This window comes from Epinephelus fuscoguttatus, linkage group LG4 (assembly GCF_011397635.1).
Source record: "Epinephelus fuscoguttatus linkage group LG4, E.fuscoguttatus.final_Chr_v1".
Lineage (NCBI taxonomy): Eukaryota > Metazoa > Chordata > Actinopteri > Perciformes > Serranidae > Epinephelus > Epinephelus fuscoguttatus.
The window spans coordinates 20865663-20890767 of NC_064755.1; the positions used below are offsets into that span (position 1 = coordinate 20865663).

At 39.6% G+C, this 25105-nt stretch overlaps 3 protein-coding genes across 3 annotated transcripts; 1 reads left to right on the plus strand and 2 right to left on the minus strand.

Annotated features, from left to right (window-relative positions):
- Window positions 1-1781: 1781 nt before the first annotated feature.
- tmem263 (transmembrane protein 263) lies at window positions 1782-8594 on the plus strand. The gene is made up of 3 exons (XM_049574098.1): window positions 1782-2000; window positions 4110-4180; window positions 6297-8594. Exons 2-3 carry the CDS (start codon window positions 4114-4116, stop codon window positions 6599-6601), a joined length of 372 nt encoding a protein of 123 aa, XP_049430055.1. The 5' UTR covers window positions 1782-2000; window positions 4110-4113; the 3' UTR covers window positions 6602-8594.
- A 2053-nt stretch (window positions 8595-10647) lies between these two features.
- LOC125887346 (zona pellucida sperm-binding protein 4-like) lies at window positions 10648-13298 on the minus strand. The gene is made up of 8 exons (XM_049574086.1): window positions 12566-13298; window positions 12289-12473; window positions 12089-12186; window positions 11843-12003; window positions 11561-11753; window positions 11099-11246; window positions 10933-11015; window positions 10648-10862 (listed from the first exon to the last, which is right to left on the minus strand). Exons 1-8 carry the CDS (start codon window positions 13296-13298, stop codon window positions 10769-10771), a joined length of 1695 nt encoding a protein of 564 aa, XP_049430043.1. The 3' UTR covers window positions 10648-10768.
- Window positions 13299-20508: 7210 nt separating this feature from the next.
- On the minus strand, window positions 20509-24650 carry LOC125887299 (uncharacterized). The gene is made up of 8 exons (XM_049573996.1): window positions 22877-24650; window positions 22053-22237; window positions 21859-21956; window positions 21613-21773; window positions 21331-21523; window positions 20869-21016; window positions 20710-20785; window positions 20509-20630 (listed from the first exon to the last, which is right to left on the minus strand). The coding sequence occupies exons 1-8, from the start codon at window positions 24648-24650 to the stop codon at window positions 20539-20541; spliced, it is 2727 nt and encodes a 908-aa protein (XP_049429953.1). The 3' UTR covers window positions 20509-20538.
- Between the last annotated feature and the right edge of the window lie 455 nt (window positions 24651-25105).

Below are 25105 nucleotides of genomic sequence, written 5' to 3' on the forward strand. Positions count from 1 at the left end.
ATCTATGGGCAAGTAACAGAAGTCCCAGTTACCTCCACAGCCTGGTGCTGTATTCATGTGGTGTCAGAATAATTTGAAAAATGAATTCCCAATCATATTTCTTTGCTCACCTGATCTGTTCCCTTTGCTTTCCCTTATTAACATTTTGTGTAACCACTCTAAGCAATGAAACAACACATCTTCTTTGAAGTGTTGATGTTGCTTCCACATTAAACATTAAGCACATCCAATTTTTACGAACAAAATTACCAGTTTCAGATGCAGCAAAACAGGACAACGATTCTCTACACATCAAAACAAAAAAAAGCATCACTCACAGCTTTTAAAAACAGTGTTCAAAGTAACTCATGAGTCAGCAGAAAACCTCAGCTTCCTAGCAGTAGGCTAAAACAAAACGTAGAAATGAAAGCTTCAGCTGCAGATGACAAATATTTACAATGGAAGAACAGGCTGTACAAAATTCTACAAACAACTGCAATATTTTTTTACATCATGACAAGGCCTCTTCTTACCCCAAGCATACAAGCATGGCTTTGAACACAGTGAGGTCACAAGTATGACCATCCTTGGAGCACATGAATGCACCATTGACCTTGGCTGGCGGAGGCCTCGCTTCCGTCTGATTGAATTGGTCCTTGTTCACTCATTCAGTGCTGTTGTTGCCGCTCTACATTAGGTGTTCAGTGCACGATGGCACCCTAAAAATTAAGATCAGGTCAGAACTAGAATGTGCAAGTCCAGACAGTGAGACCACGACATCCCTTCAGCTCATAATATTTGAGTAACTTTTTAAATGTGACTATTCATTGCAAACCACTCCAAAAACTGCCTAATATGTCAGATTTGTCAGGTGAAGGATTTACCCTGCCTCTAGCCCAGTGTGAGCTCGAGCTACCCCAGCCCTGTACAGGATTAAAGGGTATAGATAACAAATGGGTGGATGGATAGATGTGACAGCATTTGTCATCATATTTAAAACGTTAAGCGAATGTCTATTTTGTTGGATGGGAGATCCACTGTATTTGCATTTGCTGTGACTGTATGCCCTCATTTATATTCATTTGGTTTGACATAAATTTGCATCTTGAATATGAATATAAATAATGAATATGCACCATTTACATTTTAACACAGGTCTGCTCTATACAACTAGTAGTCAATACATGTAGTAATGAAGGGAACTAACCATTTCGAAGTGCCTTAGTGATGCTGCCCAAAATTATCTGCAAATAATAAATTACCACAGCCCAAACCCAGCCTTGTCTACGTGCTTTTATTTTATTATATTTTATTTTATTTGTTGCTTTCCCCATGAAAATACTTGTAATTTCTACCGGGGTATTTCATATTGGCCTGTTTAAAATACTACAACGTGACGTCTCCTTCTTCAAGAGACGATCTTTGATTTAGGATCAATAGGATGGACGTCACTTCCGCTTTGAGGGGCGGATGTTTTTTTTGGGGGGGGGTGTATTTGGATCAGTGTCATCTCCCGCCAAAGTGACGGTTAGGGACCCCAAACAAAATTAACTTTCATCATATGTTATCCTTTTATTTCTATCCTCACATGCATCACAACATCCTGCACAAATTCCCTAACATCCTGCCAAAACTGTTCCTAATTATCACGAAAACAATTACAATTATGTATAAATAAAAAAAGAAAATCCTCGTTTTTGTTTGTGAACTAAAACATTAAATAATAAAACAACAACCCGGGCAGTAATAACTACTTTAATGTGTATGCATGTGGTCATAAATAGCAGAGGCAGCCAGCAGCTGGAGCTCCATCCCGCGGACAGTGTGAACCTCTGTGTGTTTATATGGGTGGAGACTGAGGTCCTCCTCCAAAATATAGCCAGAGACAGACAACACAAGTCAGCTCCACCAGCAGCAGCTCCATGATTACAGGCCGTGGGAGCTCTTTAACTCAGGTAGTTTGAGGTCCTTCACGTTACTGCACAGCACATTGGATCAGTTTGATAACGACACAAAGCAAGGTAAGTGCTCAGTTACAGTTTGGGGTTCAGTTGGTGTCAGCCATGAGAAGTTGTGCACAACAACAAAAAACGAGCCATTTTATCCTTTAAACCACCTTCAAAGAAACTCCTCTCGACTATTAGTGTGACTAAGAGGAGGAAACTTCAATAAATGTCGATGATTAAGTGTGAAAAAAGTGATGTTTAGTGTTTTGGGGGAGACGTGACGTGTCTGGATGCCTCAGCTACAAGATTGAACAAATAAGCTAATTATGGCGACTAAAAGCAAAACAACCACACAGTTGGGCGTGTTAAAGACAAGTTGGATATGTTTTAGCTTTAAAAGTGAGATGGAAACCGTTTTATAAAGTTAAATTGCGAAGTAAGTCGCCAACTTTTAAGGTAGTGTCCGTGTTTTTAACTCTAGGTTAGCCGAAGTTAACGCGGTCTGCTACGAAACAAACAGTGACGGTTAGCTAACGTCACTTAGCATAAGTTTTACACTGTACAGTGTACTCAATGGTGGGGCCGTTAGCCAACTGCTACTGTAACGTTATGCTAACCTAACACGGTGATAATGGTGTTTACTGAGCAGTTACAGCTGCTAAACACGTCCCTTTGTTCATCTCTGACCTAATAAAACGCCATGACTGAATAACACTTTGCCCCGAGCTGATTTCATAACTTCCTAACAAAGCACCATTTATTCTCATGAGCAGAAATAACATTACAGGCTAACAGAGGACATTAAAGCAGCCAGCAAAGCTTTTAATGTAGTAATTTTGTAGTAATGTAGTAAAATTGCACAAATTTGCAATTTGTGACATCATGTCTACTTTGGGGATATGGAGTTTGTTTTATGTTTTTGCACAAGTTAGATCACAAAAAATGACAAAAATAAATAGTTTACATCGCAGGAAGAGGCTGAAAACACCCAAAACACAAACATTAACATACAGAAAATAATATAAAAGTGATAGCAAACTGATAACATGATATATAAACTGTCAGTGTATGCTGTTACTGTTTCCCAAAGTCCAGCAAACTACCCAAATATGTAACATTTTTGTTTTTCAGCATCAGTTGTTTTAAGTTTGTAAACTATGCCCTTGTTATATGTTTTCACTAGGGGTGTGAGAAAATAATAGAAAAAGAAGAATAGAATAGGAAAAACTTTATTCATCCCCAAAGGGAAATTTCCATCAGCTCATAAAAGACAGAAAACAACCACACTTCCCCTCATTGACAACAACACAGTGGTATTAAATAGACATCAAATAAAACAAGTTAAAATAAGTGCATAAATTGAAATCAAAATTTAATTAAAATAAAATTGGACAGTCCAGTCTAGTTGTTGCTAATGTGATGTGTGTGTGAATGTGTGTGTGACTGGATTCAGGAAGTGTTTAATGATACTCTTGAGTACTTTGATTTTGAATTGTGTTCATATTTTTCCTCAACACGTGACTTCCTTTTGCTCAAATTATCCAAAAAGTAGTGCCATGAGCTGTTGAATGTTACAGGGACTGTTAAATACTAATGCAGATCCCATGTTCTTTATACAGTGACAGTTTTGTTAAAATTATATAAAAAGAAATCACAGTATTGCAACATATAGCAATATGTGATTAATGTTGTATTGTCAGATTCCTGCTAATACACAGCATAGTTTTTAACCTGTTATACGGCTCTGTAACTGACTGTGAACAGGTCTGCCTTGTTTTAGGATCAGCAGCACACCCAAAGCAAGCTCCTGTTATTTTCTTTACGTGCTGTTTGCTCCAAACTATTGACTTAAGTTAAGGGTTCTTCTGTAGGCTGTCACATATCAAACATTTCGTCTATTTGGATAAAGGCTTTTAATAACATTCAGAGTGTGTATCCATGACACAATCATACTTAAGTGTGCAATTTTTACGGCATAAAAACTCCTAAAGGTCATAGTTGTTTCTGCTGTTGCGCTCTTAACATATAAGCACAGGCTCAGATCTTTACCAGGGTTTACACCATGGCAAAAATTACTTGAGGATGGCAAGAGGAAAGCATGAAAACAAGACTGAATCTCTTTCCCTATAGCACCCTGCTCCATTTATCTGTGTTTGTTGGTAATTGTGTCATTTATTTTCCCAGAGCGATGAGTCAGGCGGAGCAGGTGCCTGAGGACATGCCTGCATACCTCAACGATGAGCCAGTAGCTACAGGTAAGTTCAGCTGTAAAACTCATTAGACAGCGGTACATTTCTCTGTGTTTTCAGTCCAAGAACTAGACGTAGGGCACATATGGAAATGCAGATTATGGATTTTACATTGTGATTAGCTGTTTGTGCAGTAATCCGCTTCTGGTAAACGTGTGCAGACTCAATATGTTTGTGTTCAAACAAGACAGAGCCGTGTCCTTTCTTTACCAAAGACATTTTAACTGTAACAGATTACAGCTTCAACACATTATGGCTGCTTTTAGTTTTGAATGATGGCACAAGTGTAATAATGTTTAATTTCACCTGCTCATACAATGAAAATTTAATTAAACTGAAAGGGCTCGACAAAGCTGTGGAAAAAGGAAAGGATTGTAGAGCTGAAACAATTCGAAGATTAAGTGAGCAGTCATTTGGCAGAACATTAACCGTGAGCTATTTTGATAATTAATTCATGTTTAAAGTCATATTTCATGTAAAACTCAAAGCAGCTTCTCTGATTTGCACATTTTCCCTACTTTGAATATATAATGATAATAATAATAATAATAATGTAACTCTGATTATCTTTTGGACTGATTACTGAACAAAACAAGCAATCTGAAGACATCACTTTGGACACTAGAAAACTGTGTGGATTCATTTTAAATAATTTTTTCTCATATTTTATAGACCAAACAAATGAGTGATTTAATTGAGAATAAAAACAGCTTTTTTAGCGATAATAAAATAATCAATATTCGCAGCCCTGTACGACTGATTCTGGCTCATAGAAATGTTTGTTTTTCAAATTCATGCTGTTGTCTTAGGTTACTGACTGTAGGTGTGGTGTATTGCAACATGTGTCACATCTAAACTGAGTAAGGAAACAAAAGAAACTTTTTTTGATTAAGTACTAAACAACTTAATTGAATTTTTGATGGACAGAATATTAATCAACAACAGCTCTGATTATTGATTAATCATGCAAGTCATTTTTAAAACAAAAATATTACACTTTTTCAGCTTCTCAAAATTGAGAATTTATCATTTTCTTTTTTATAACCATTTTAAATTGAATATCTGAATGATTTCACAACCTCACCTTGAGCTCTTGGAAATTGTGGTTTACATTTTTTGCTGACATTTCATATTAAAGAAGCAGTGTGTAGGATTTAGTGGCATCTAGTGGTGAGAATTGCAGATTGCAACCAGCGGAAACTTTTCTAGGTTAGAATTCCTTCAGTGTTCATTGATCAGGAAGTTTTTACTGGGAACTGAATTATCCACAGAGGTGTCTTCCTCTTAAAAACAAACAGACCAAGTGATTAAAACCAGTAAAAACACTGTATGTGGCAGCGTCATGTTACAAATCACTGTTTTTCCTGGCACTGCTCGTTATAGACCAGGTGCTAACTACGGTGGCTGACGCAAACAAGCGAATGGCCCTATTTAGAGCTAGTGTTTGGTTTGTCCGTTCTGGGTTAATGTAGAGACAGGGGCATCTCTGTAGACCAGGACCCGCTCCATATGTAGATAAAAACGGCTCATTCTAAGGTATCGAAAACATGACAATTCTTATTTTCAGGTGATTAGAGAAAATGAATGTATTATATTTTATTCCATTTTTGCAGATATATCCTCCCTTAATCCTACACACTGGACCTTTAACAAGCAATTATTCAATTGGACAAAAACAGAATGAACCGATTAATCAGTATTATAAATAATCATCCATAGTGTCACGGACAGTTTTGCAGAATCTTGTCTCATATTTTGGGGGTATCTGAAAAGGCTTGTGAGGATGCGGTTTGGTGTAGAGCTGAATTGATGAGTTGATTTTTCAATTAGTCAATCCACAGAAATCTGCAACTATTCTAGTAACAGATTGCTCAGTTTGAGTAATTTTTTAAGCAAAAGGCTAAATGGTTCCAGCTTCTCAAATTTTAGCATTTACTGCTTATGTGTTACATTATTTGATGATGCTTATTTACCCAACAATTAATTTAGAGAATAATCAGCAGGCTAATTGATAATGTAAATCATCATTTGTCGCAGCCCTAGTTTAGAGCATTTCTGTCCTTTTACTTATTTTCCAGTGACATATTTTTGCTCGAATGTTGCTCTTGTTGTTTTAAACCAGAGGACAACAACAAGGACCATCCTCAGGCGCAGCCGGGCATCTTCGGCAGGGTAGCGGGGGGGCTGTATGGCGCCACCAAGGGAGCCTTAGGAGTGACAGTGGGTGGTGTGACCTGGATAGGAGGAAAGAGTCTCGACCTCACCAAGACCACCGTCAGCTCTGTAGCAGCTCTGCCTGGGTATGGAGTGGGCCTGGTTAAGGGAGGAGTGTCTGCTGTTGCTGGAGGAGTGTCTGCTGTCGGCTCTGCAGTGGTCAGCAAAGTTCCCATAGGAGGAGGAGGCAAAAAGAAGGACAAGTCCGACTGACGGCGAGAGGAGAGTGAACGCACACAGCTGAGGTTTTATGGCTCGCACTGTGTTGTGCCTGTTAGCATTCATGAGCCGGCAAAGAGCAACAGAGGACTCAAAAGTTTAGCGTACACACTTTGGTGAGGGGTGTTTGTGGTTTTTTTTGCTTTTTTTTTTCTTTTAGTTTTTTTTTTTGAAAGTGATTGTTGGTAAACCCACATTCATACTCTTAATGTGGCTCGGACCCACAAAGCAAGAACTAACAAAGACTCTCCTGCTCTGTTGTTAAAGGAATTACACCATTATCACCAGTGCCTGAAAATGTTCAAATAAAATGTCAATGTTTCATTTTTGATAAGAAGCAACAACACTGTTTTCCCTGCAAACTGTTGCACCTGTCACATCAGTTAACTTCAGCACCAGAGGAGAAAAGCTCAGAGTGTAAATGCACTTAAATTTCAAATTGCAAGACAATCACTGATCGATGATGATCTACGACTGACGAGGAGGTGTTTCACTGTCAACTGACAAACACATGGATCAGAAAATGTGTCCAGTGTGACTTAATCACCTCTCTGCTCAGTTCCGCTTGCACAAATGAGCCGCTACATCTGATCGAAGATGTGATCTGACAAGTAAAGTCCAGTTTAATATCAAAACCACCTGCTGGCTGGTGATGGGCAGACCGACTCTTGTTACAGGATCAGTTCTTTTGAGTTGATGCGTGTAAATGTGTCGAACCTTTTGAGCTTTGACACTTTTTCGAAAATGTGTCAGCTTCTCCGTGACACTTAATCATGCATGTTTGACAGCTAGTGCTGCCCGCCCCACAAAAATCTTCAACGCATTACCAGCCATTGAGTTTAAATTTATCAAGATAAAATGCATTAATCATCATCCACCTGTATGTAGGTAGGCTATTAAGTCGTTCCTTGATCTTGTTTTATGGCTTATCTGGTCCGTTTACCTTTCTCATCACTATCAAAGTGTTGGTGAGACACTCTGAGCAATAAAAAACATGTCTTCTTTGTAACATCTGTTTTGTTTCCACAATACACCTTAAAGTGCATGAATACACCTAAGTTAGAAGAATGACCATTTGAGGAGCACATGAATGCGCAGTCTTGACTTGAGTCTGATTCAGTCCCACCTTGTTCACTCACTGTAGCAGACAGTGTGATCAGAACCCTCAGGGATTCATGAGCGCTCAAATGTTTGACAGGCTGACCCAGTACGTACCGGACACTAAAAAGAGTCATTTGATTCAATTAGTTTGTTCGGTCTCACCCATCACTGCTGCTGGTTGTGAAAAGTTCACTGGTGAACTGGTTTTCCTCTGCAGTCATGTCGCCCTCTGGTGGTTACATCCTCACCTCAGTAGAAGGCGACTCGTACTATTGATACAGAATCTGATTCACAATGAAAAATTCAGAGTATTTTGATTGCAATGAACTTCATTTTCATTCACAGTGTTAACTGATTCACTATGACTAAACTAGTTGAGTACATGTTCAGTGAATAACATTTTGTACATGACAGTTATTTTGGATAACTATATATTTTGATTTTTACTGTGACATGTTTGTCAGTGTCACACTCAAATCAAAGTATGTTAGCACCTCTCCTTCAGACACAGAAGCTTCGTAAGGGCATAAATCTCTCAAAGCATCAGTTCTCAACCCTAACGCTCTTCCGTATTGCTCAGTGTCACTGTGTTTACTGTTGTAGGAATCTGATGGCTGGATTTCCTGACATTACTTTCTGAATTTCAAGTGTCAAGTACATTTTTAAGCTGACAAACCTGTACATTTAGATAATAAAGGCCTTTTTGTAAATCTACCTTTTGCTGTAAAATGCCATTTAAGTCTTGTTTGATGCAGAACTGAGCTTTCAGAGCTTTTATCAGTGTTGCAGTGTGTTTGGAAGTTTGCTGAAAGATGAGAATTTATTGAAACATGGCAATATTGTATTCAGAAGTTGTTTGAATAAAAAAAATATGCTGAAGGCTGTATATGCACTGTGCAATAATTCTTACGAAAACTTGTAATACTGTAAAACTAAAAACAAAATATAAACTTTTTGTCTTAAATAACGTTAAAATGTTCAGTTCATCTGTACATTTTCAGAAACTTGTGCACAGGTTTACACAAAGTGGCTTCATTTCTGTCAAAGACCTGGACAAAAGGCAATGAGCAACGAAAGAATAAATGACCCCAGGAATTAGGAAAAAGAGAAAATTCAAAACATGAAAATTAGAGAAAAAAAGGGAAAGAAACAAACAAGAATATGACCTGGAAAAATGCTTAAAATTTATAATAACTGCAAAATAATAATAATAAAAAAGTAATAAATATAGTTTTTACCTAGCTTTTTTAAATTATACTTTTCTGCATCTATTATTTTTTGGCAATTTGTGGGACATTTCTTTCCAAGTTGCACAGTATCCACAGCTCCACCAGTGCTAAAGAGGCATTTCAGAACAACTCTTTTCAGTATTGTTTGTGTGTATCTTTGTTGTTCTTAAGTTTATTACCGTATTGCTCTGTCTGTACATGTAAAACTTTATGAACAACATCTGAGCCACTACTTTAAAAACACTCTGCAAAACAAAAAGATCAGTGGCCTTTGGTAACATCAGTCAGGGATGTTTTCCAAGAAGAACTATTAAAATTTAAAAAAAAAAAAAAAAATGGCACAGTTGATAACATCTTTGCAATGCTGTGGTCAGTATTTATTTGAAATTGTGATGTACAATATTTATGGAGCATCGGTGTTGCTTTGTGCAATTTTAAAAACACTGCAAATATTTTGTCAAAAATTTAACATAAAATAAGCATATATAGCCGTTTTACAACCTCTGAAAAGAGCTTTCCCCCGCTTATCTCAGACCTCTCTCAGAGGTACACCCCTTCCCCCTTCCTGTGGCCTCCATCAGCAGGTCTACTGGCACTACCAGCCATCAGCCTCAGCATAGTGGGTGCCAGGGCCTTCTCTTATGCTGCACCCTAACTCTTGGACTCACTTCAGTCTCACATCCGTATACTGGGCTCCATTACAGAATTCAAAACTGTCTTTTTTAAATGGCTTACTCACTTTAACTGCAACAACAGCATCTTATTTTAATGCCCATTTTAACTCACTACTCTCTGTTACCTATTACAAGTTATACAGTTTTTTGTATGATTTATTACAAATTTTATGTGATGTAAAGCGACCTTAAATGCCATTATTATTAGTAGTAGTACTGTAGTAGTAGTAGTATTAAAGATTTATTCTAAAATGTTCTGATTCAATAGGACTTTACACCAATCAGCCAAATCATTAAAACCACAGGACAGCTAAATAACATTCATCATCTCGTCACAATGCAATGTTCTGCTAGTAAACCTTGGGCCAGACATAGAACCTCTGGGGTACCGCCATGTCCAACAGATGCTCAATCAGATTGGGATCTTGGAAATTTGGAGGCCAGGTCGACACCTTGAGCTCTTTGTCACGTTCCCCGGGTCATTCCTGAGCAGCTTTTGCGGTATGACAGGGCGCATTGTCCTGCATCCACTGGCATCAGGGAGTGCTGTTGCCACAAGAGGTTTTAGTTAGTCTGCAACGTGTTTCGGTAGGTGGTGTGTGACAGTTGGCATCCAAATGACTGTCAGTATCCAAGGTTTCCTAGCAGAACATTGCATTGTAACAAGAGGATCAGTGTTATTTACGTCATCTGTCAGTGGTTTTAATGTTTGGGCTGATCAAGGTGACACAGATATAGTACTGGTAAAATTACAATGCGACTGGCTTTACATTTATTCTGAGATCAAATCAAGACAATTAGGAAGAATCAAATAGCCACTATTTATTATTTACAGTAAATTATTTACAGAAAAGTTAATTGTATTATGTTTTATTTTAGAGGAACCATAAATATTACTGCCAATTTAATTTTTTAAAAAGTAAATCATGCACAAAAATAATCAGAAAATATTTACAACTCATCAAAGCCAATATTTTTTTTAATACGAATGTGACTACAATACTTTGAGGATCCATTTCATTCATCCTGCACCACACTTTTGACTCTTAAGTCTTTTGCATACATTACAATATATGACTAATAAGTGAATCATATTAATGTTCCAGATCTTTCACTAAATGTTCATGGCCAAATTCTTGAGCTGGACACTATGCTGTTTACTGCTGAGGGGAACTCATGATCACTGGTCCGGAAGAAACCACAACCTGCGGCTCAGCCTTCTTCTGGCCCACATCCTTGACATCTCTCTCTGCAGACAGACATACAAAGATGGTTAGATTAAAGTGCATATTGCTCTGAATTCTGCAGTTTATAAATTCATCTCTTACTTCTTCTGTAGCATGATGGTTCACAGGAGTGACCCGCAGCAGTAGTGCACACAGCTGTACTGCAGTGGATGTACACCTGAACAAGAAAACACCGTTAGCAGAGCAAAACAACAATATTTGGTTGCTTTGTTGTTTATCATCAACAGATATATTTATTACCTGTTCCTTCATGGGTTCCATTGAATTGGTGTCTACAAAGGTAAACATCTTGAAAATGAAACGCCTGTAGTGACTGGGGAAGTCCAGACCAGAGGAGAGACCGACTGGAACCAGTGAGGACAAGTAGCGATCATCCCTGTATGGACACCTGGGGGAAAAGAATATGATATTGAGGTAGTGACACTGAAATTAAATTGAGTAAGGAAGTCAGTATCTGTCATTTCAACCTGGTAATACATCAACATCTGCTGATATTAGCTTGCCTGCAATACTTTGTTTTGGCACGTGTTGGCCCAAAAATAATTACAGTACAGAAATTTAGAAGCAGATTATTTTTCAACTCTAGAATGTGTCTATGTAAGTTTCAGTCAGACTCTAGTTTTCATCAGATTATAATCAATCTTCACAACGAGCAGACAAACTGACCGCAATGTAAAACATGTAAGTTGGTGTCGTAGTTACCCGTCTGTCAGAATGTCCCACTGTGGCAGACTGTGAGGGTTGGAGCTTGTGGTTGTCCAACAACGACCAAGAGTCAGGACAAGGTTGGGATCTGTCTTTTCAAGGAGTTGCACCTCCACATACACAGGGTCCCTCAGTACTTTGGTCACAGGATAGTCTGCATCCGTGTAGAAAGAGCTATAGGCCACTTCCACTGCGAGAACAGAGATTAGTTAGTGAGACAGCCAGTTGTAGAAAATTATCGACAAACACAGCAGTGCTGCTAGGCTGATATACACTTACCTTCATTGCAACCCTTTGTATTGCATTGTCCGTTCGCCAACCTCATATGTACTCTTATGGGTCCCACAGCAGCAGCTGACCGAGGAGGCTTATCTAACGGGAATACTTCTACGACCACAGTTTCAATAGATGTGCCAATATACCTACTCTGGAAGAGCAATCTGTAAAGAGAAAACTGGTGTTATGTTGCTTGGTCAGATCTTTTATTTTGACAGCACAAACATCTTTTAAGCAAGAATGACCTACTCAAAGTGGCTGTCTCTGGTAATGGCTCCAAGAGGTCCAACTCCCACTTCATATGAGGAAACCATCCTGTTCTCATAGATTATAACACCAGGCTCTTCCTATAAAAACAAACAAAATTGGAATTGTGGGGTAAAAACATGCATAGGTCCTATTTTAAGTTGTCTTTATTGGCTGAAAAGTAAAGAAAATGAAAGTCTTACCATAACAATGGAGCCACAGGCTGTGACAGGAAACTGGTAGATGGCGAACTCTGAGTTCGAGTCAACATGTGTGCAGCCTTGACCCTGTCCCAACAGTGAGATTGATTCGAGGTCAATGTTGGGCAGAGTGGCATCTCTGGCTACTACCACGATGAACTGGCCATCCTTGGTGGCCTGGACAGTCACTGTTGGAACAGAAACAGACGTTGATAGATTAAAAAGTACATAAAGATGTAAAATACCTTTTTTGCATCCTCCAGTCTTTTCAGAAACTCACCTGCCTTTCCAAAGTAGCACTGTCGGCCATCAAAGCAGCAGCTTATGGCTTCACATCCAGCAGCAGAGATATCAGAAGCTCCACACGAGATTCTCACATTTGCTTGCACCTCGCAACTCTGAACAGGAGGCTGATTTCCAACACTTGAAGCGGACTGTGTCTGTGGCACTGCATGGACCTGTGGTCGCTGTGGTTGCTGCGGTGGTGGGTCCTGCGGCTCCTGATCATGGAATGCTTGAGGATATTTAGGATATTTTGGTGGTGCAGCTGGTTGGGCGACTGGCGGTTGATATTGAGGATACTTTGGTGGTGCAGCTGGTTGGGCGACTGGCAGTTGATATTGAGGATACTTTGGTGGTGCAGCTGGTTGGGCGACTGGCAGTTGATATTGAGGATATTTTGGTGGTGCAGCTGGTTGGGCGACTGGCGGTTGATATTGAGGAAAGTTTGGTGCTGGAGGTGGTTGGACTTTTGGTCCTTGTTGATATACATTAACCTTGCGTGGTGGCATGACCTGTGGCGCTTGAGGATATGGAGGAGCCTTCTGCGGTGGTGGTGGAGGTTGGACCTGTGGCACTTGAGGGCGCGGAAGAACCTGTGGTGGAGGAGGTGGAGCGCCCTTTTTCATCGATGGTGCAGACCACGCTGAGCCCTGAGCTTTCACTTCAGTCCCAACTAAGCATCCTAGCAGTGCTAGTGCCACCAAAGAGGTGACCCTGCAGCGCTTTGCCATGGTTTCACAGCAGTTTGACCTGGACTGTCCCCAAGTGTACAACTTCTGTGTGCTGCCACATTTATATGTGACTGGGCTTGATGTTTCATAAACCCCACCTCTGAGGCCACCAATCACAGCGTCCTATCGTTTCAACAGCCACTTAAATGAGCCTTTTGGCAACTTCACAAAATCAGTTGTACGTGTGGGACACGTGTCCTATCAGATCAGGAGACTGAGGTGGTTGACAGTTTGACATTCAGGTATTTATTGACAAGTCCAACATTTGGGTCACAAAAACCTCTTTTATAGGTCTTTATGGCCTCAAACTTTATTTGTCACCAAATGTTTATTTTGCTAGTGCACAATGGCGAACATATTGATCTTTTCTCTGGGTCAGTGGCAAAGTTTGCCATAACATGTGCTACAGGCCAGCCTAGGTCTGCCTGTATGCTGCTGCATAGCCTATTATGAATATATTCACTTGCACTTTTTAAACATCACCATGTTGCAGTTTCCTGAACAGAGAGCTTTATATCCACTGCGTGACATCTGTGAAAGTCTAGAAAGACTTTTCGATATGACTCTGTACAGTGTTACAAAATTATTATAGCTAGGGAGGTAATAGATGAAAAAGGCAGGTCTTTTAATAACTGCCAACTGTACAACGGCATTGGTTAAATAAAATGGTGTGATGTTCAAATACTTGCAGTTAAGTTGATTTACTGAATGAATGTGAAATACAGCTTCAATCTAGAGCCATGCTATTTTAGTGATATCAATACCCCTGTTTTTTTTATTGTTTATCATCTGCACACCTCACTGTGTGGTACTGATTTATGGAAGGATATTTGTGTCCATTCTAAGTGCATGTTTTGTTTTGTTTTTAACAACCACATACATTTTATGTTGGATCAAAATTATTTTGCCAAAACCTAATGTGCACAAAAAATATATATATATATTCTGCACTTTATATGTTTGCTATTATCCACGTAAGTGGAGTTTTAGTTTCAACCTGACACAATGTTGAGGAGTGCCACAAGCCAGTCTGAGAATTGGACTGCATTACTAAATTAACCCCACAAAACAATGTGGCAGTAAATAATGTCTTCCTTGGCTTTGCAAATGGTTACTACTGTAGGTTGGATGGAGAAAGCAAACATACTGTTCAATCCAGCTTTCTCAATGAGAGCAGCTCATTTTCATTTGATATACAGTAAATAATGCTGTGTTTCCTTGACACAACATTATTTACTAATAATTTTTCTAATTTGTAAAATCTAATCTTTATTTCTATTAATTTTTGCATCACTTATGTTGATTTTAAATGTCATTCAAATGATTTTCATTTGATATACAGTAAATAATGCTGTGTTTCCTTGACACAACATTACACAACAGACATTAACTAAATTCCTCTCTGTAATACCCACTCCAACTATTTGACTGGCTGAAACACTATGGGCCTTTCTTAGTAGAGATTATATTTGGTAGCCCAGACCTCTAAGAGTAAGAGGACACAGTATCCTCAGTGTACAGCAGTGAGACTCAACCTGTGGCCTGTGGGCCAGATAGGGTGCCAGATGGCCCGCCAACCATTTCTAATTCACAATGAAAATACATATGTTAACAATGGGGAATTTTTTTGTACTTTAAATGTAAATAAGGCGCCAGAGTGCCACAGGTCCAACCTCCACCACCACCGCAGAAGGCGCCTCCATATCCTCAAGCGCCACAGGTCATGCCACCACGAAAGGTTAATGTATATCAACAAGGACCAAAAGTCCAACCACCTCCAGCACCAAACGTTCCTCAATATCAACCACTGGTTGCCCATGGAACAGTCCACAAACACTTACAAGAGACTGTGATACATGTCATTAATAACCTACTGTCATGGCTAAAAGAAAATTAAGTGTGTGACAATACTCTGTAACTTTTCAAAAGCTGAAGTGTGCTTTGTTTTTATATTTAAGCACTTTTTTGCACTTTTTTGCGTATTTTATGCGCTCTTATGAAGTGTCCTGTTTAAATGTAGATTGTATGTGTTTTATTTATCTATTTATTTTTTGTAGTTGCCATCACACATGCGCAGGGACTACAGTTGAAAATTAGTTAAGTTGGCTGGCACATTTACAGAAATGTTTAGTAATGTGCACTGTCTCTGTAATCTTTTAAACTATATAAATAAATAAATAAATAAATAAATAAAAACTCTCTACACTTTTGTTCTTGTGTTTTTGGTTTTGATATGGCAGGGAAAAAGATGACACCATTTTTGTTTCTGAATCTTGGTTGTGCTTTGGTAGTATTCTGCCAGATAAGCAGTTGCTAACAAAGCTGGCGAATGCATTAAATGCCAGCTTCATGGCTACATCTGAAATTGCAGTAATCAGAATTAAACAATGCATGAGACGCTGCACGTACTCTGTGATCTCTGCCTGCCAGTGGACAAACTGATGTCTCATACACGTCAATGTTTTAGTTTTATATTTGTATAATTATAGACCCTTTTAGGGTCGAAGTCACAGTGACGTCAGTTTGTTAGCTGGAGGCGAAACACGACTTGCCACCATAGGGCTGTAGGCTATAGGAGTCTTAAAATGTCATCTTGTTATGTTATTGGGAGCCAGAATAGAAGGAGTCATGGCTCAAAACTCAAATTCTATCAGCCGCCATTGGCCATCAGCAAAAACAAAGACAACTATGGTGTGATAAGACGAAAGGACTTGATGGACATGATCATCAAAAATGCTCGCATGTGCAGCGCAAGCTTCATATCAGATTAGGGAAAAAATATGTTGTAGGGATGTATAATGTGTATGAAGGGTTATCATGCCCACCTAATCAGAAACTGGGAAGTACTAAGAGGAATACTAGATTGCTCCCTAACGCTAACTTTTTGGGACATTAGCTTGGTTTCCATAGCAAAACAAACTGGAAGAAGCTAGTCAAGTGTTGTCCTTCTTTGTCGTCCTACGGCAATCCTGTCAAATCATCCATCCACTGAATGAAAGCATATGGGTCGAAGAGTCTGGTCCAGTTGGTCAGTGTTTACTTTATTCAGGTAGCACTCGGAGAGTGAGTGACCTGACATGGTGCGTTCATAAATTCATTCAGTGATGCTCTACACTAAACTAAGAGCCCTGTTGGACAAAAAAATGGAGCTTTATATTTTTGTATGAATTGACGAACGGTTAAGTTGTTCACACATTCACTCTGCTCGACGAGCTGCTGCTCTGTCTCCACAGACAAAGTGCCTAGAGTGCCACTCTGAGAGCACGGTGCTTTTGATAACCGTACAGTACATTCTGACAGTGTTACGAATTTCCGCTCACATGATCTTCCTCCATGTCTTAAACAGGCCAAAACAACTCACTAGCTAGTGCTGGCCAATGTCTTTGGAGAACTGTCATGGGTCTATATGATAAATTATACTGTTTTAATTAAAATGGAATTAATACATCAATGGAAATTCAATTGTTTTTACTATAACCGTATGCTATTAGGCTTGCCTTTGTGATGAACCAAATTTTAAGGATGGTTAACAGATGTGGCTTGGGGAATGTCACAATCCTCACAGACACATTATATTGTTGTCACATCTTAAGTTAGTGAATGTTAGCAAAATGCTAACTAAATAGCTTGCTTACATACAGCTACATTTGGAGGAGTTAGCCCAACAAATCAACAACATCAGCCAAGTTCGCTTCCTCCTTAGTTCTGTACTAACGTTAAAGAGATTTGGAAAAGGACAGGTAAGTTGGCTGCTGGCATATTTTTACGATGACATGAATTATCATTAGCCAGGAAAGATCAAGGCTAACATTCCTTTGTTTATATCATCTCTGTAAGGCTATGTGCTCACCTGAAGTAACCAATAACTTTCTACGGTAAAGAGAGACTAACACAAGGTCAGCACCGTGGTCCTGTTGTCGGCTTCTTGAAGCTTTATATTGCCTAACATCGAGAAACTATTGAATAAACACGGCAACACCTGGCTAAGCAGAATCAGCACTGCCATGTTTCTTTATGTAAAGTTTGTCTGACTTATCAAGAGTAACTATGCGGGGTGGTACTTAGGATTGGTCAATTTTTTCCAAATATTTCAAGAGGTTTATGAGTAATGACTCAAAAAATTGTTACAATTGCCCCCAGTCTCCCCCAAACTTACAAACGAAACTTCAAAAGGTTACCAAAACTACAGACTACTTAGCCATGTTGTGCCATTTTTGTCTTACTGTTCAGAGAAAACTGTCTCTCTTATGCCTTTGACTGACTAGAGTTTCTCTATGCACTTAAATCTCTTTGTTGCATTATTGCATTATGGGCAACTTGTAACATAGTATTGCTCCATTACTGTATTTCTGGTCTATTCAATTTGTATTTGATTCAATGTATCCATTAATCTAATTTGTAAAATCTAATCTTTATTTCTATTAATTTTTGCATCGCTTATGTTGATTTTAAATGTCATTCAAATGATTTTCATTTGATATACAGTAAATAATGCTGTGTTTCCTTGACACAACATTACACAACAGACATTAACTAAATTCCTCTCTGTAATACCCACTCCAACTATTTGACTAGCTGAAACACTATGGGCCTTTCTTAGTAGAGATTATATTTGGTAGCCCAGACCTCTAAGAGTAAGAGGACACAGTATCGTCAGTGTACAGCAGTGAGACTCAACCTGTGGCCTGTGGGCCAGATAGGGTGCCAGGTGGCCCGCCAACCATTTCTAATTCACAATGAAAATACATATGTTAACAATGGGGAAATTTTTTGTACTTTAAATGTAAATAAGGCGCCAGAGTGCATAAAAAGCATCAAAAGAGAGCTTTTTTTTTGCCACAATATTTTTATTTATTTTTCAACATTTTAAGATACAGCCTATTTTCATTCATACAATATTTGCAAACATAAAGGCCCGCTGCATTATTACAAAAAAAAAACTACTTAGACACAAAAAAAACAAACAAAACAGTCATGCTCCTGTTCAAACCAGAAAAAAATCTCCAAATGGCATGTCTCAAAATAGTACTCATAAAATGGAGTATATTCATTGTGACATATGTTAAATCCAGATATCTAGAAAAAAAATGATTTGAAAAGAAATTATAAACTTGAAAACTGCATTGTCCATGGAACCTACTCACTCAGGTTATCTGTTATATCTAAATCCTTTACATAATCTATGAAGGGTCCCCATATAAATTCAAACACATACTGTTTGGCCTTTAATATGTAAGTTATTCTCTCTATGGGAGACTTGATAACATCTGTCTTGTCCACTGAGTAATACTTGGTCTATAAATCCCTTTCCATAATAATGCAATACATTTTTTTGCATTGAGCAAGCTGAGATCTATAAATGCTCGTTCATATTTACTGTAATTATGTTTCTTTGGATATAAGCCCAAGAGAAAAAGTTTAGGATCCAGTAAAATCTGTTTTGAAATTACCTCCTCTATCACAACTCTTACCTCTTCCCAGAACATGTTAACCTTTGTACATTGCCAAATACAATGGAACACAGTCCCTCTGTTTTCTGTACATTTTGTGCATATATCTGGTATATTTGGGTCAAACCAGTTTAAGTCCACTGGTGCCAAATAAGTCTGCATTAACCATTTATATTGTATTAATTTATGATGTGTATTTATAGATTTGATATGAGCACCAGTGCAAGCTGCTTCCCAATCTTCCTCTGAAATTTCAAGTTGCAAGTTTTCCTTCCAGGCTTTTAATTTAGACTGTGAGTTTTCAGGTTAGCAAGATGACAACAGATTGTAAAGTTCTGATATGATACCTTTCCTCAACTTGTCCTTTATCATACTTTTTTCCAGAAGTGAATATAAAATCCTGGTAAGCAGATTATTTTGATTTACTTTAACAAAATTTCTAAGCTGAAGATACTTAAAGAAGTGTTTGTTATTAAGGTTAAAATTAGATCTCAGCTCTTCAAAAGACATGATAGTGTCTGCATCTTGTATATAAAGATCTTGAATCATTTTAAGTCCCTTACAGAGGGCTTTTTTTATAGACAAACAAAAAAACTGCTAGGGGAGGATCCTCTGGACCCTCTGACAGAGACCCAGGCTAAGACTCTAACGTCCTTAGAAACTAGAAGCGGCCCTACGTTCACCTGACCTGTGTGGGGCTGCTGCTACTGCATTTGCCTTGTTCATTCAGTTTATCTGATAAATATTATTATTTTTTGTTTATTAACTGGCCCCCGGCCTCCTGTTATTTTGCACAAGTGGCCGTTCTGCAAAGTCATTTCCTGACTGTCCTCGCAGTTCAACATTAACTGTAAAGAATCTCAACTTCAAAGTCTGCTTAAATTAAGTATGATAAAATATCAGTGAATATCAGAACGGTTAGGTCCAATAGAGCACTTATGACTCTTTTTCAGTAAACATTTCTTCAAAAAGTTATTTCTTTCCATCTTTTTATTATTTTGGAAACATCATTGGTGTTATTGACACCAACAGTCCATGTGTAGAATGCCACTGATTTCAGAGTTTCAACCCATCTGTTGTACCTCCTGTGAGTTTAGATAAATGCGTACTATCCCCTTTAAGGCAGTGTTTTCAAACATTTTCTTGCAACTTGGAATAACCTGAATTTACCAATGATATACTCTTGTGCAGTCCAATCCAATACTATAGATACTGGCCCATCAGGATACGCTTTGTGAAGCTATAAATACATTTCAATTTATTTATTTATTTTTGTTTTGTTGACCTGTTTCAGACATGAGTTGATTAACTATGTGGTCATTTTGATTTTGTTGTTAGTTTAGATGTTTAATATTCTATTTACCTCCTTTATGTAAACAAAGTCTGACAAAATAAGAGAAACATTTTAATATAATGCCATCCAATACAACTTCACCACTAATTAAAACCTAAAAAATCACCAGTGAAATCAACACCACGCTGACATAGTTTAAAAATTGAACTAAATAAGCTTTAAAAGGGATTTATCAGGGGAATAGTATTGCCCAATAACTGGTAAGCTTTTAAAGTCAGTCATAGTCAGTTTTATTAAATATATACTTGGCTACAGTCATTTGGGGATCTTCCTGCACCACACTTGAGTCTTGAGTCTTTTTCAAAATGTTTTACAAACATTACAATTATGAACATTGTCATTTTCATTTCACATCAATAATAAGTGAACCATGCTAATGCTTCAAATCTTTTACTAAATGTTCATGGCCAAATTCTTGAGCTGGACACAGTGCTGTTTACTGCTGAGGGGAGCTCATGATCACTGGTCCGGAAGAAACCACAACCTGCGGCTCAGCCCTCCTCCGGTCCACATCCTTGACATCTCTCTCTGCAGACAGACATACAAAGATGGTTAGATTAAAGTGCATATTGCTCTGAATTCTGCAGTTTATAAATTCATCTCTTACTTCTTCTGTAGCATGATGGTTCACAGGAGTGACCCGCAGCAGCAGTGCACACAGCTGTACTGCAGTGGATGTACACCTGAACAAGAAAACACCGTTAGCAGAGCAAAACAACAATATTTGGTTGCTTTGTTGTTTATCATCAACAGATATATTTATTACCTGTTCCTTCATGGGTTCCATTGAATTGATGTCTACAAAGGTAAACATCTTGAAAATGAAACGCCTGTAGTGACTGGGGAAGTCCAGACCAGAGGAGAGACCGACTGGAACCAGTGAGGACAAGTAGCGATCATCCCTGTATGGACACCTGGGGGAAAAGAATATGATATTGAGGCAGTGACACTGAAATTAAATTGAGTAAGGAAGTCAGTATCTGTCATTTAAACCTGGTAATACATCAACATCTGCTGATATTAGCTTGCCTGCAATACTTTGTTTTGGCACGTGTTGGCCCAAAAATAATTACAGTACGGAAATTTAGAAGCAGATTATTTTTCAACTCTAGAATGTGTCTATGTAAGTTTCAGTCAGACTCTAGTTTTCATTAGATTATAATCAATCTTCACAACGAGCAGACAAACTGACCGCAATGTAAAACATGTAAGTTGGTGTCGTAGTTACCCGTCTGTCAGAATGTCCCACTGTGGCAGACTGTGAGGGTTGGAGCTTGTGGTTGTCCAACAACGACCAAGAGTCAGGACAAGGTTGGGATCTGTCTTTTCAAGGAGTTGCACCTCCACATACACAGGGTCCCTCAGTACTTTGGTCACAGGATAGTCTGCATCCGTGTAGAAAGAGCTATAGGCCACTTCCACTGCGAGAACAGAGATTAGTTAGTGAGACAGCCAGTTGTAGAAAATTATCGACAAACACAGCAGTGCTGCTAGGCTGATATACACTTACCTTCATTGCAACCCTTTGTATTGCATTGTCCATTCGCCAACCTCATATATACTCTTATGGGTCCCAGAGCAGCAACTGGCAGAGGAGGCTTATCTAACGGGAATACTTCTACGACCACAGTTTCAATAGATGCGCCAGTGTACCTACACTGGAAGAGCAATCTGTAAAGAGAAAAATGCCATTATATTGCTCGGTCAGATCTTTTATTTTGACAGCACAAACATCTTTTAAGCAAGGATGACCTACTCATAGTAGCTGTCTCTGGTAATGGCTCCAAGAGGTCCAACTCCCACTTCATATGAGGAAACCATCCTGTTCTCATAGATTATAACACCAGGCTCTTCCTATAAAAAAACAAAGCATATTGGAATTGTGGGAACAACAATAATGTTTTAATGCTGTCTTTGTTGGTTGAAAAGTAGAGAAAATGAAGGTCTTACCATAACAATGGAGCCACAGGCTGTGACAGGAAACTGGTAGATGGCAAATGCTGAGTTCGAGTCAACATGTGTACAGCCCTGGCCCTGTCCCAAGAGTGAGATTGATTCGAGGTCAATGTTGGGCAGAGTGGCATCTCTTGCTACTACCACGATGAACTGGGCATCCTTGGTGCACTGGATAGTCACTGGTGGAACAAAAACAGGTGTTGATAAACTGAATGGTTTGATATTCAGATCAAAGAGAATTTAAGAGTCCACAGATGTTTGGAAAACTATTTGGGGGTTTGCTTCAGGTACAGCTAAGCTAAACGCTAATGTTAGCAGACTAAGATGCTGATAATGACAATTTTGACATGATCATCTTTGTTAAGCATGTAAACATCTGGTAATTAGTAACAAGAAAGTACTAGTAATAAAATCTTGAGTTTGATGGTGCCACTAGAGGCAAAGTAAGGGGATCACCAAAGTCATGAAGATTCATCCCCAGGGGACTTTGATGGTCTATGCCAAAGGATGACAAATCAGGTGACATCTTGGTCTTATTAGTAAAGTGACTGTGATATTATGCACACATCATCAGACATGTTGTAGGCCCAAGTGAGGAAAGGTTATATAAGCTCAACCCGATCACTGAATCGTATTTTTCGAAGAAAAATCAAACAAAACAGCGAACACTAAGCAAAAACAACGCACCATAATAGTATTCTATCTGGATCATTTCCTAGCTAAGGAAAGTCATCCATTGCTGACACAATGTAGTAATTACTCATTGCAACCAAATATGCAAGTCTTATGCTTTTTGAAGAGCCTTGTCGAAAACCCACCTGCTTTTCCAAAGTAGCACTGTCGGCCATCAAAGCAGCAGCTAATCGCTTCACATGTAGCAGCAGTGATATCAGGACCACCACATGGGACTTTCTGGTTCTCTGCCACCTCACAACTCTGGAAAGAAGGTTGGTGTTTGGAAGGTGCCTGTGGTGATGTCAGTTGATGTGGTTGCTGCGGTTTAGTTGGTTGGTATGGCTGATGTGGTTGCTGCGGTTTAGTTGGTTGGTATGGTTGATGTGGTTGCTGTGGTTTAGTTGGTTGGTATGGCTGATGTGGTTGCTCTGGTTTATTTGGTTGGTATGGTTGATGTGGTTGCTCCGGTTGATATGGTTGATATGGTTGATGTGGTTGCTCCGGTTGGTATGGTTCATATGGTTGAGGTGGTTGCTGTGGTTGAGGGGCCTGTGGTTCTTGGGGAGACTGAAAATCAGTAAATGCTCGTGGATATGGAAAATGCTTTGGCCCTTGAGAATATTGAGGCCGTGGTGGCGACACCTGTGGTCTTGGTTCATAAGCCTTCTGTGGTGGTGGAGGAGGTTGGACCTTTGGAGCTTGAGAGTATTGAGGCTGTGGTGGCGAAACCTGTGGTCTTGGTTCGTAAACCTGAGGCCGTGGTGGCGACACCTGTGGTCTTGGATCATGAGCCTGAGGCGGTGGAGGTTGGACCTTTGGAACTTGAGAATATTGCGGCTGTGGTGGCAAAATTTGTGGTCTTGGTTCATAAACCTGAGGCCGTGGTGGCGACACCTGTGGTCTTGGTTCATAAACCTTCTGTGGGGGCGGAGGAGGTTGGACCTTTGGAACTTGAGAGTATTGAGGCTGTGGTGGCGAAACCTGTGGTCTTGGTTCATAAACCTGAGGCCGTGGTGGCGAAACCTGTGGTCTTGGTTCATAAACCTGAGGCCGTGGTGGCGAAACCTGTGGTCTTGGTTCATAAACCTTCTGTGGGGGCGGAGGAGGTTGGACCTTTGGAACTTGAGAGTATTGAGGCTGTGGTGGCGAAACCTGTGGTCTTGGTTCATAAACCTGAGGCCGTGGTGGCGACACCTGTGGTCTTGGTTCATAAGCCTTCTGTGGTGGCGGAGGAGGTTGGACCTTTGGAACTTGAGAATATTGAGGCTGTGGTGGCGAAACCTGTGGTCTTGGTTCATAATCCCTCTGTGGTGGCGGAGGACGCTGGACCTTTGGAACTTGAGAATATTGAGGCTGCGGTGGCGAAACCTGTGGTCTTGGTTCATAAACCTGAGGCTGTGGTGGCGAAACCTGTGGTCTTGGATCATAAGCCTTCTGTGGTGGTGGAGGAGGTTGAACCTTTGGAGCTTGAGAATATTGCGGCTGTGGTGGCGAAACCTGTGGTCTTGGTTCATAAACCTGAGGCCGTGGTGGCGACACCTGTGGTCTTGGTTCATAAGCCTTCTGTGGTGGTGGAGGAGGTTGAACCTTTGGAGCTTGAGAATATTGCGGCTGTGGTGGCGAAACCTGTGGTCTTGGTTCATAAACCTGAGGCCGTGGTGGCGACACCTGTGGTCTTGGTTCATAAGCCTTCTGTGGTGGTGGAGGAGGTTGAACCTTTGGAGCTTGAGAATATTGTGGCTGTGGTGGCGAAACTTGTGGTCTTGGTTCATAAACCCTCTGCGGTGCTGGAGGTGGAGCGCCCTTTGTCATCGATGATGCAGACCATACTGAGTCCTGAGCTCCTACCTGTGTCCCAACTAAGCACCCTAGCAGTGCTAGTGCCACCAAAGAGGTGACCCTCCAACTCTTTGCCATGGTTTCACAGCAGTTTGACCAGGACAACCCAAAGTATTATGTGTGCTGCCACATTTATATGTGACTAGGCCTGATGTTTCATAAACCCCACCTCTGAGGCCAAATAACCACCAATCACAGCTTCCACTCAAAAGCCTCAGAGTTGTTTTATGTAATATATTTTTTTTATATTATTCAGGTGGATGATTTGATTTGACAACGGAACAAATTCAGTTGTATGGGAGGGACAAGAGGATTAAATACATGTCCTATCAGATCAGGCCTCTGAGGTGGCAGACAGTTTGACATTAAATGATCTATTGACAATTTAGGTCACAAAAACCTTTTCAAAGGTCTTTGTGGCCTCAACCTTTATTTGTCACCAAGTGTTTATTTTGCTGGTGCGAAATGCATAGGACAAAACTGATTTGGCTTAGTTTGCAGTTTGTCTTGTATCTGTAACCAAACATTGAAAG